We start from the raw sequence: 12431 nt of genomic DNA, 5'->3' as shown, positions 1-12431 counted from the left end.
CGTTTTAGACACTTGTCGAGAGCGGGACCAGGGAAAATTTATCAGTGGCTCGCGGAACCCCGAGCAGGGGCCTGCGGAACCCGTAGGTTCCGCGGAACCCACTTTGAGAACCCATGCAAGTTTAGGTTAATGTTTTTACTGTAACTGTTTACTGTTACTGTTTTACGCACTGTTAGGCCCAACAGTGCGCATTGGCGAAGCTGCACTGTTGGGCCACTTCTATTCTACCACCGTGCTCACTACGTCTGACAGTACAAACAGGCCTTTGTATGCTTTTGAAACATCAAGTGAATGTTTGGTCTTTGTAAATATGACCATGAATTTGAATAATAAAGTTCATTTATAATGAACTTCCCTTTAATCTTCCTGGTGCTTTATACTTCTTGATTGCTGCAGTGAATGTTGAGCTGGCCAACATGATTAAGCTGAAAGGTGCTCTCATAAAAGATCATAAAGAAAATGGCACTCAATTACTGGTGATGTCGCTGAGATGTTGCACTGAGGCCCTTTGCACCATCCCGGTTCCTCAGCTCCCGAAACCTGCAAACAGGCAAGTTATTTACAGAAGCAGCAAAAAGTTAGCCTTAATCACAAACACGTATCACTTGAAAGCGAGTTCACAAAACTGAGATAACAGGTCTCTTGAACGAAAGCACCTACAAGCTTCGGGAGATTGCATAGTAGCCAGATAAACTGACCTTTCAATGCACCAATAATTGAGAACACAGAGGTTCAGAAGTTCCCCTATCAATACGCAACTCAGATAATCTCTTGAGCTCTTTAAAGCAAAAACATCCAGGTAGTAGTCCTATGCATCACAGAGTACACAAACCAATAAAGAACTCATTGCACAATCACTATGGGCAAAGCTGAAGGCACTTCCCTAAAGATCTCCAAAAGCATCTGCAGTAAAATATTGTTAGTTTGGAATTTACGGCACCGAAAAATATGCCCGAATTAACTGAATGTTGAATTATCGAGGGTGTCAAGAAAACAATAAACGAATGCTTACTATGTCAACATGCTTTTGTTCACTAAATGAATCAGCAAATCCTGTTTCTATTTTGCACAAAAGCAGTGCAGAACCTTCAATTCTCGTCATCTCATGACTTATTAGAGCTTGCAGCGGCAAAGACCTCGCAAATTCCGTGGCAGCGGCGCGACTTCACCCGAGAGACGCTTTTGACAAAGGTACACCCATCCCAATTATTTTTTCGCCAGTGAGCTGGTTGCCATCAGATCATCTGTCCATCACGATGTAGCCGGTGCTCTTCACCCACAACAGCTTTGCACAGAGTCAAAACGAAACTATCGCTTTCTGCAACTGTCGATGAAACATTGTTTTGAAGGCATGCGGCCGACGCATGCACCCAGTCAAAACAGAACTACTGTTTGTCGCAACCTCTGCAGATGAAACTGCAGTTGTTATCAACGCGATCATGGTTGGTTAGCACGCAGTTATGAAGGCATGCGGCCAACGCTGTGTTATGCGCGGCAGGAAACACAAGAATAAAAGCTTTTAAGGCACAAATAGGCACAAAGCGTTCCGGCATTGCTGTCATTCACGAACGATTCCACCGATACTACGACGACGCTGACTCCGCCACTTAATTTCGGTTGGACGTTAGTCCCATTTTTGCTCTTTTGCGTTGCACATTTCCAGTACTCCGTGCTCACCGAGCTCCAAGGATTGTCGAAATTAGCCGATGTGACAAATACGTCCGAATTAATGAGAGTTTGATTGCATTAAATAATGCACATGCCTGCCGGGACCAGAGGAAGAGTCCGAATTATTCAATTTGCCAAATTGAGGGTTGAATTAATGAGGTTTTACTGTGTAACAATAGCACAACTGCGAATTTTACTCTGTACATATAGGACAATACGCATTCCTTGCCGACATTAGGCGAGTGCAGACGAATAGGAGGCAAGTGACTCTGGGTGCACACTGTGAAGCAACATGGTGACGCTAGCAACTGAGTAGCTGAGTTTTTGTAGGATTTCTCTTCCCTAGTCAAGACTGAATTAAATCACCATGCACTGCTGGGGTACTGCACACATTTCATCTGTCTCTACTGTTATATAACTGAACGTCTTGGTCTGTCAGGGCCCCTCTTTCATGCTCGCATGAAAGAGGTGCCCTGTTTCCCCGTTCATTAAGTGCAGCTTTGTCAAACTGTTAGCATGTTGCCAGCACAGGCAGTTAATTTTCTTTGGTTAGAATATTGCTGAACTTATGGAAAGCTGTCTACAGTCTCAGGGGAGAACAAAACAAATAGAAATACCTATATTCTATTGCCTCTCCACCCGAGCTCTCCTCTGGCAAGCGCTTGATCCCCGCGGCAGATGCTCACAGGCTCGCAATGAGTTGGTTACGCGATACTTTTGCTCTTGCGACTCCTCGTTCTTGCGCTTGGTAGACCGCTACCCGATTAGCCCTAGCGCAGCGGGCACGCGTACTCAAATCGGTCTTGCGGTGAGCCTTTGCCCGTCAGGGCCGTGACTGTCGCACTGTGCTGTATGTTGGATGAATAAACCCGTGATTATTGGCGATCTGACTCGGGAGCTTTCTCTGCGTCGTGTCGGAGAATCGACGAACCCTGCCATAGCCCCTTTGTGTGTTGCGGAGTGGAGGAGCGTCATGCCCTTTCTTGACCGTCGCTCGTAGGGTGAGCCTTGTGCAAACCCATCTCCACAAGGGCTAGTAGTGCCACAGATAAAGTAACATTGTGCATTATAAGGCCACCTTGCAGCGAAATACGTAAGTGCAGGGCCTCACGCCACTAGCAGACAACAGAAAGTGATGACCCCAATACTACAGCACTATCGACGGTGAAGGAAGGAAGTGCGAACAGAGTCGTAATCAGCTCGCTCCGCAGACAGCAGTGACATTTAGACACCTGTCTATTCTTCCCCCGTGCTGACCACACAAAAGGCTCTAAATTTGAAGTGAAAAATGTCATGTGTGTTTAAACTAATAGTAGATGGCTAAATCGACAGAAAAGTGGCCAATGCCCACCTCAAGTCTCGTTCCAATTCTGGCAAAGCTGGAAAAGAAGACAGCTTCAAAAAGACTGCATTGAAGTAAAGAACAATGTATGCTACTTTGATGTATAAACAACCCATGGTAGCTTAGTAGCTTGCCCAGAAACTCAGCGGGAAATTAGTCTGCCTTACGTTTGTGCACAAGACAAAGTCACAGCTTCTTGTGTGGTGGAAAGCTGAAGTGCTAAAAGAAAAAGTGAGCGAGCAGCGAGTAATTATAGTTATACACTCTCTGAATACGAGAAGTGCTGTTTAACAGGCCATAGATTAATGCAAGTTGCTTTTATTTTGCAACAACTAGCAGCAGCGGCCACGGAAGATGGCACGAAATGGATAATGGGTTCCGACTGGCAAAGACTGTTGCGACGTCAACTCAAGTATTGCCAAGGTGCCCAATTCGAACATGGTGCTAAACACCCTGTGCAGCGTCCAGTGCAATCCATAATGTGACATTTTGTCGTTGTAGTGAGGTTTCCGTTTCTTTCACAGCTTGTCGCTACTATGTCCGCGCTTAAATTGGTGAATCGTGCATAATTTTTGTTGCTCCGAATCATCAAGCAGCCTCAAATGGTGCAACCGGTTGACGACCGTATGTTACTAAGAACTAACTAGCAGGCATTCCTTGCATTCTACTAATCAAGAGAACTGAATCAAAAGAATCAAGACAGCATACCTGGCCAAGAAGGCATCCAGCACTTGCTGAGGGGTAGCAAATGAGCGATAGGTAGCCAGGAACACATTGACATTTGTTGGTTCAAGGCCCCCCTCGTCATCTGCCAGGTTGGCCACGATGGCCTCCAGGGGCCCTGCCTTGATGACTCGCACACGTACAGTCTCCCATTCCAAGTGGGATACTGAGTCCTCCGAGTCCTAGATGTGCAAATATTTTAGAACCTTTATCTTCCTTCTAAAAAACTGTACAGAGCATAGGGGCCTTTCTGAGAAAACCTTTATGGGGAAAACCAGAAATAGTAGGTTGTCACCATCCACTTTAGAGGTGCCCCTGGTACCAACAGCTAAGTACTTAAATTTAAATTCTGGGGTTTTCCGCACCAAAACCACAATATGATTATGAGGCATGCCGTAGTAGGGGGCTTGTATTAATTTTGCCCACCTGGGGTTCTTTAACGTACACCCAATGCAGGGTACACAGGCGTATTTGCATTTCGCCCCCATCAAAATACAGCTGCTGCGGCAGGGATTCGACCCCGTGCTCTCGAGCAGCTAAGTACTTTGGGCAAACCATGTTCTTGCTAGACCAATTCACGAGACATAAATGCAGCCAGAAACATTAAAGGATGCTTGTTGGCTGCCAGCACATGTGCAATATTCTGGCTGTTTACCAAGCTGCAGGCCTGGCATTTGCATCTGCTAACAGCTTTTCGTTTTTTATCAATTACAACAATTTCTGTAAAAATACAGTCATAACATAATGCTTGCCTCTATCAAAAGACAAAGGTTAGAAGGTAATTATGGGCAGTTATTTTTAAACAGCTTTAATATTTCTCAAACACATGGAAAAATAAGCCGTGTGTTTTATGTTCCCAGCACATGTGTCACAAGCCTTAAAAAATGTATGGATGAACTACTAAACTATTCAGTTTTCCATTGCTTTAGAGCGTAAAATGCCAAGCATAAGGCAGAAAGGGATTTTATGCCTTGTTCACACAATTAAGTAGATCTATATATGTTAGAGGCATAAAACATCATTGTATACACAGCAATTCCTCAATCAGCATGGCCTATTGCATTTAATGGCTACAGTGAAATATTTATCTAATTTTAACTAGCAAACACAAATTAAATATGAATTGCAAGTTGGCAGCCACAATAGTGCCCATGTGCTCGCAGCGAACAAGCATCCTTCAAGGTCTTTGGCTGCTTTTATGTCTCATAAATTGATCTGGCAAGAACATGCTTTGTCCTAAATACTTTAGCTGTTGGCACCAGGGATGGCCAACAGGTAATGTTTCTCGAGCACAAGAGGGAAGTACAAAAAGTTTGTTGGACTCATTACCGGCTATTCTATCAAGCTAGACATCAAGCATTTCCACTTTGTGCATGAGTCTTGCTCATCATGGCAGCTGACACCAATATTACTAGTGATCAGTGCAGCATTTAACTTGTACACTTTTATTAAAGCAACTTGAAGAGAACCTTTCTCCTTGAAGTTTTCTTAGCTCCCAACTTGGTTTTCCATCTTCCAAGCACCCTTTAGCCTACATAGCATACATATGCTTCCAGATAGGGTTAAAAATTTAACCCTCATATTCTAGAATGTTTTCACTTGACACTCATTTCTCGTTAACATCCCTGCCTTCTCTTCTTTCCTTCTCCCCACTTGACACTCAGTCTGGACTTTAGAAAAATGCAGGGTGCTGTCGCTCTGACTGGTCACTGGTCTTCGACAACACTCCTCAACAATTTCTGAGCTAAAAATTTTTGTAACAAAGCCCAAACAGTGTATACTTCAGTTGAGGGCAGCACTAAACTCCACTCGGTATAAAGGGAGAGCTTTGAGTCAAGGTCCATTTGTGAATATGAAAAGTCCATCTGCTTACGTAATAAATTCATGAAAGAATTCTCCCCATACTAACCAAACAAAGATGCAGCAACCTTAGCACAATAGTTCTTTTATGTTGAGATGAATAAGATAACCTGTTAGTGTATATTTTTTTAACATAAAAAAAGAACAGAAAAATTGCAGCCGCTCTGCGAAGCAGAGAAAATATGAATATCAATTAATGCTTTTATTTGCCATGAATATCAATTAATGCTTTTATTTGCCCAAGTAAGCTAGAGAATGGATCCAAGACAAAAAGCTACAAGAGATACATATGAGATATGTCACTGTTACAAAGAAAAAGGGGTGGACAAAGAGGCTAGCAAGGAAGATGAAACATTTTGTAACTGAAATCTCAAAAACACTCACATGTCGACTGAGAGAGCTACTTGGATGGTACCGTACTTTCTTAAGGTAAACTGTGTAGACTGCTCCATCACTTTTCTCTTCACCCCAAAGGCGCCAAGAAGGTTGCTGTAAATAGCAAAAAAAAAAAAAAAAAAACAGTAATTCTGTAACCTGAAATAGTTACAATACAGAGGTGTGAGGGAAAGAGCAGCAAAGTCACCTACACTGCACAGCTTCCACATAATACAAAAGCATTATGTAACCAAAGCAATGACAGAGGGCTAGCCTATGATGTGCATCACCAGGCTTATTTAAAATGGTTTGTTACATATGGCTGATAAATCTACTTACAAACGTCACTGCCTAGATCCCCCTCAGGAAGAAGTCATATGCAGCCTTTCTAGAGCTTTATTTGTCAAACATAAGCTGTGTGCAGATTTGCACATTGATAGGTCTATAACATGCCCAAGAACTACATGTAAGATGTTCAGAAAAAAAAAAAAAGTGATGTGCGCACACACAGATGCATGTCGCCTTCTGACACAATATATTACAGAAATACCTATAACAGAGAGGTAATGGCTGATTTGGCATAAAACCAGATTGGAATAGTATGTTATCCTAACCCAGCTGTGGCCCCCTGACATCAGGATAGGTTTTCACGGTATGGACGTTAGTAACATTACGTAGGCTACTTTTGTCAATGTTTTATGTGCTGTTTTACATTATGTCGCAAGTGTAAACTAGGTAATGTTACTGCTCTAACTTATGCTGCATAACATGTCTCGCATAGGTTACAGCAATGAATTAGGATGCATAACCCTCATTGCGACCATTATATGCTTGTCATGTCCGTCGCATTTCCCTGCCACTGCCTGCTTCCCAGATGGTAAGAATTTTGTCAAGTGGTTTACTGCTTTTATTCCTGCCACCTCTGTCTACTGTACATGCATTGATGAGACATAAAATTTATTATTATTATTACTTGCCTCTTCCTGAACTACCATCTGACTTTTTTTGGTTCGATAGGTTTTAAGTTTGATTTATTTAGGTTTGAAACACTTCTTGCAATGTAAATGTAGTGAGTAAATGCAAAGCTTATTGACCCTTTTCCCGGCGCTTCCATGGGCGCTGCCGTGTTTAATGACGTGGTCACGTGTCCATTAATTGCCTCAGCTGCCTCCGTCTTTACAATGTAAGCGCGTGACACCGGTGCGGCGCAGCAATCCTCCGTTTCGACTCATATCGTAGACGGTGACTGTGTGGACGACACGAAGCTTTGGCCACAGATTTAGAGGGCATGTAAGTGCTTTCAGAGCTGATTACGCCTTGTCGAAACATCGCAAACAGCGTATCGGTCTGTGCTTGCACTATAAGCGGGGCTAGAAATGTATTCCAAGCTGTCCACTTTCCGCTTACTAATTAAATCGGGATCAGTGTGCTCTATTTGGAAAACATTTTGAAGCAGCAGCTTGTCATGTTTCTGACTCAATAAAGTTCCTCAGTGCAGCCACTATCCGATTGTTTATGTTCAGCCTAATCGCTCGCAGGTGTGCTCTCCTGCGATAGATTTTTCTTGCTGCGCACAAAGCTTGGAATGCAAATGTTCTGCACTTCGTGATAGCTTGTAGCAAAGACGAATTTATCGCCAGTCCCTCGCTTATTCTGTGGGCCGTCACGAAACGTTCAGCTTCCAACATTCGTGTCTTGTCGGTGTAGTCACTGTCACTCATGCATCGGCACAATGATTTAAGTGAGCGCCCATTCACTTATTATTGATACGTTGGCGATAGGGTGGGCGATAGGGTCGACACGTTCCCGTGCGAGTAGGGGTAGATGTCTGTAGATAACGTGCGAGAAACTTACTATGCCAGTAAGTGGCGCTACTTCCTTTTGTAACGAGCGGTACTCACTCCTAAGCGCTGACGTTGAGGAGTTGAAGTCCTTTCTTTGGAGGTCAGCTATACAGTGCAGGCAGATGAATTATCTTTTTGTTATCCTCGAGGAAAGCCGTGCATCGCGAAGGGCCGGTAACACAGGCAGTCCTTATGTAGCAGCGGCGACACAGGTTGATTGCGTTCCTTATATATTTCTTATATTCGCATACTTTATATGTGAATCACTATTTTTGCAGCTAACTACCGCACACGTCTTTTCTTTATCGTTACACATTTTGCAGCATGAATTGGGCAAAGTACATTAGCGAACACCCACTTGCATTTCCGACAGCTGATCACACAGTAGCAGGGCAGAAGCAGTAATGGTTGCGTATTCGTGCGCATTCTCTGAGGCAACTTATGGCGCGCCGCCGAAAGCGCCATCTCGTTCCTCTAGAGCAAACTGCTCCGCGAAAAGGGTCAATATGACACTTGCACTTGTCACCTTCAACACAGAATATATTGATGTTTTCATAATTGTAAGACATACTGCAAGCACAAATAGATCACTGCATTTCAAGCATTTTGATGAACACTTGCACTTGTCACCTTCAACACAGAATATATTGATGTTTTCATAATTGTAGGAGATACTGCAAGCACAAATAGATCCCTGCATTTCAAGCACTTTCATGAACATGGGAGCTTTAACATAAGTATTGAGCAACTGTGACTATGGCATATTTTCCACTGTCTTCTTTCAGATTTTGAGTTGGTTTTGTAGTTAGTCGGCTCATAAATTTGTGAGAAAAAATATGATGGGAAATTGATAAAAGTGAGAACATTGCACTAGTAAAAGAAAGACTTGGGCCAGAAAAGACAGGACACATGCTGAATTTTCTCAGCACTAGTTTGTCTTTTTCAGGTAGTACAGTGTCCTCTTAACCAGAACCAACTTGCCAAGCTCTTCGTATAACTCTTACTGAAAGAAAATCTATCTTTCAACCCTGCAGGTGGCTTTCATATTCAGCTGGCATGCTTGAATGATTATGACATGGATGAGGCACTGGTGCATTTGCACCAAACTATATACAGACAAAACAAAGCCTACAATGCCCACCTGCACTTGGGTTTACTTCGATACAGAAACATTAAGGTTACCATGACTGCTGCTTCTAAAATGGTAGCCTGCAGTGCACTCCACAGGTACTTTGGAAGCTACAGCCTTAACACTAACACATTCTTTTCAGCAGTGCTCAAATGCCCTACATCGGCAACAGCACCTGCTCTGACAAATTTATCCTTAATGATCTCTGCAGATGCGCTCTTGGGAGTGTGTAAACGACAGTTGACAAAGTGCCCTCTTATCTCTGAATCACACAATATGCTACTTGGAGCAGCCTGTTAAGGAAAGCAATTAAGGAACCATTAAGAAGGCCTGCCACACGCTGTGCCCAAGGGTCATAATCTTTTTTCTATTTTCCTGCATGTCTGTAGGGAAAGCAAGAGGAGTATGGTAACATACTAGATGCTGTTAAATGGCCAGAGCACCGATTTTCTTTTTATTGATGTTCATAATACAAAAATACCAAAGATTGATCAGGAAAATTCTGTGCTTAATTTTTCTTTTACTTCAGGAACAAAGCAGGTTATGTTTATGAAGATGCACTAACAATGAAATGAATATGATGCATCATGAATACTATTCATAGCCCAAGTATCGGTGATTACAGTGAGAATCTCGTAATGATGACTATTTGTCCAAATTTGTAGCGACAGAGAAGAGTTAAGGCAAAATGTCCAATAATCACTAGAACTTTCCTTTTTCTTTTTAAATCAAGAAATTTCATTTAAATTGGTTTAGTGGGAGCCAAGCAAAAGCACTTGTGTGTTTGAAATTTATTTGAATGGGAAGGTCTTGATGTAAACTTTCATATCCACCTCAGTTTATATAGAATAATAACCACTTTTAGTAACAAATTTCAAGCTTTTTAAGATTCATAAATATTACAAGTGCACTGCCCCATAATGCATTGAAGAATACTTTGCTCACATAAAAGGCACCTAAAAAAAAGAAATGCCACATAAGCAAGACCATGACATAATTGGTGTCCACTGAACATAACACAGAACCCAGAATGCCGAGAAACAGTGAAGCATGACCTCAAAGATCAGACAGTACCTGTGGTGTGCTGAAAATATTGAAGGCCATGTTATGGAATTTATGTCATATCCACTGACCACCAGGCGCTCGCATAGTCTGCCTATCGGCTATTACAGTCTTTTATTAAATATTACAATTACCAGCCTTGCAGCTTTGCCAAAACTGCTTCGATAGTATATATTACTCATAACAAATTAAACCAAAATGAAATTTCATTGCAGAACGCCTACGTATGATTTGTGATTATGGGGGGGGGGTCTCCAACGTCAGTTGCAGAGTTCAACAGCACTGCCATGGCATGCAGTATTACAGTACTTTCTATGTTGATAAATTATTATTTCTCTTTAAAACGATAACATCCTGTTCAATTTTATCAATATAAAACCTAATTATTTTCATTTTCACCATATTTTCAGGACACATACTGTCACTTGATGGTACCTTTAATTAGCAAAATGAGTTCTCAGCCATCTCGGACAAAATTTCTTATTCGACCAAGTTATCCCTTCGGCTAAAATGAATGAGTTATCCAGCAACCTACATTGGTTCAATGCTTGCCTCTAGTGTCTCTTAAATATTGTTAAGAATTCCCTCTTTGCATATAACTGCCAACCTTCTAACTAAACTTGGAATTCATGAATATACCGCAGATGGATAGCACACACCTTTTGATAAGTACACTTTACTACTTGTGTACCTTTGATAGACCTTTTGTTAGCCCCTATATTAGCAATGATTTACTTTTAGATGTAGCACCCTCATCCTGCTCCTATGTGTAGGGTAGCAAACTGGCTGTGCTGAACTGGTTAACCTCCCTGCCTTTCCTTCTCCACTCTTTCCTTCCTTCCTTTAGATGTAGCACACAAGCAGCAGCAAACTTCAATGACTAAATTGCTTCATTCCTTTCAAACCAGTGACGTATTCAGCAACTTTGCTGCTACCAATTTCACTTGCTTCAGAATGTGAACAGACTGTCGAAGCAGGTGCCCCTTTGGTACGACGTATTGTGCTGTTACAAGAGGGCAGCGCAGATACCCAGCACAATTCCCCCTTTTTTTTTTTGCATGCATTTCATTGCAATCTAATGCCACCCCATCTTTCAAACTTGATGCAACGTTCGTGAAAAGGTAGAATGAGCCCAAATTTGTAAGCATTACGAAAAAATTTGGGAGCTGGCAGTTATGCTCTTTGGCTGCTATGGGAGCTGGAGGCCAGATACTCGCAAATATATATACAAGAATGACGATTTCTAGCATTTGTACAAGGGTTTATAAAACGGCCTTCTTTAGTGGACTGTTGTTGCCGATTATCAAGAAAGTAAAGCTCTAGCATATAACAGTGAACCTCTGACGAAAATTTAGTGCTGCATGGAAGCCTTGAAACACTAGCTATTGTCATGCTATACCAAAGCTGAAATGATATGCTATGACTTACTCTATTATTGTTACATTATACAAAATGTCTATATATCATATACTTATCAGCAATACGATTTCTATTAATGTGTGCAACAAGACGATAATTACATTTTCTGAATGATCTTCCAGAGCGAGTTCTCTAAGTTTTTCCAGAAAGAATTAGAGTTAAAAAATAGCACTTAAAGGTAATATGGCACATGAGAAAAGTACAGGCAATCATGCCAATAAATTATATAAACTTGAATCTCCGCTGCAGGGAAGCCCCTAGGTTTCGCATTGGATTGGCAAGCATTAAAAAGCTCTGTGATGAACACTGAGCATGCAATTTTCATTTTCTGTTGGCGAAGTATGGATCTTGGGCCATATTATGCCATGAGAGTACACACATCAGCACATTTATTTTATTCAGCTCAAGAAATGCACATTCCTTGCTAACCACAGTAGCATGCAGCAGTGATCACTGTCGGCAAATACAGCATGATATGCTGTTCACTGTGATTAGTTACATGTGACTTTGCATTTCCCCATGCTTTTTATTCAGCTCAAGAAATGCACATTCCTTGCTAACCACAGTAGCATGCAGCAGTGATCACTGTCAGCACATACAGCATGATATGCTGTTCACTGTGATTGGTTACATGTGACTGCATTTCCTCATGCTTGACAAACAAATGCAAGAAAGCAATGTGCTTAAGTTGTACTGCCTTTTCATCTAAAAATTTAGCATCTAAATAAACGTTAAAATATCTAATGGGCGAAACTGCAATGCATGGGCAGCCAAGGGGGGACACTGCTGACTACTTATTTATTATACATACTTTAAGGAACCGTAGGCGCTACAGAAAGAAGTGGTATATACAGAACAAAATATGCAGAACAATGAAATACAAGATTAACAGATGGCATGGTAAACAGCAGCCTTGAAACTTGAAGCATCCGGAATAGTGGTGAGCAATTCAGAAAGGTGGTTCCAGTCATTACACGTGCGAAGTAAAAACAAGTCATAGTACACATTG

At 41.8% G+C, this 12431-nt stretch overlaps 3 protein-coding genes across 6 annotated transcripts in view; 1 reads left to right on the top strand and 2 right to left on the bottom strand.

The window, feature by feature from the left end:
* LOC119436225 (ras GTPase-activating protein raskol-like) overlaps positions 1–12431 on the bottom strand; it is a 379883-nt gene that overhangs the window by 187393 nt on the left and 180059 nt on the right. The gene's annotated exons all lie outside the window — the stretch shown is intronic.
* Positions 1–12431, top strand: part of LOC119436231 (prolyl 4-hydroxylase subunit alpha-1) — a 404330-nt gene that overhangs the window by 230780 nt on the left and 161119 nt on the right. The window lies entirely within an intron of this gene.
* Positions 1–12431, bottom strand: part of LOC119436227 (ral guanine nucleotide dissociation stimulator-like 1) — a 105531-nt gene that overhangs the window by 81248 nt on the left and 11852 nt on the right. For all 3 annotated transcript variants that reach the window (XM_049656412.1, XM_037703019.2, XM_049656405.1), the window contains 3 exons: positions 5978–6082; positions 3719–3915; positions 475–540 (listed from right to left, as the gene is read on the bottom strand). In XM_049656412.1, coding sequence (XP_049512369.1) covers positions 475–540; positions 3719–3915; positions 5978–6082 — 368 coding nt within the window. The remainder of the gene's footprint in view (positions 1–474; positions 541–3718; positions 3916–5977; positions 6083–12431) is intronic.

This window comes from Dermacentor silvarum, chromosome 1 (genome assembly GCF_013339745.2).
Source record: "Dermacentor silvarum isolate Dsil-2018 chromosome 1, BIME_Dsil_1.4, whole genome shotgun sequence".
Lineage (NCBI taxonomy): Eukaryota > Metazoa > Arthropoda > Arachnida > Ixodida > Ixodidae > Dermacentor > Dermacentor silvarum.
Note: the sequence above shows the minus strand (reverse complement) of the source record. Positions and strands in the feature narration are given on the sequence as shown.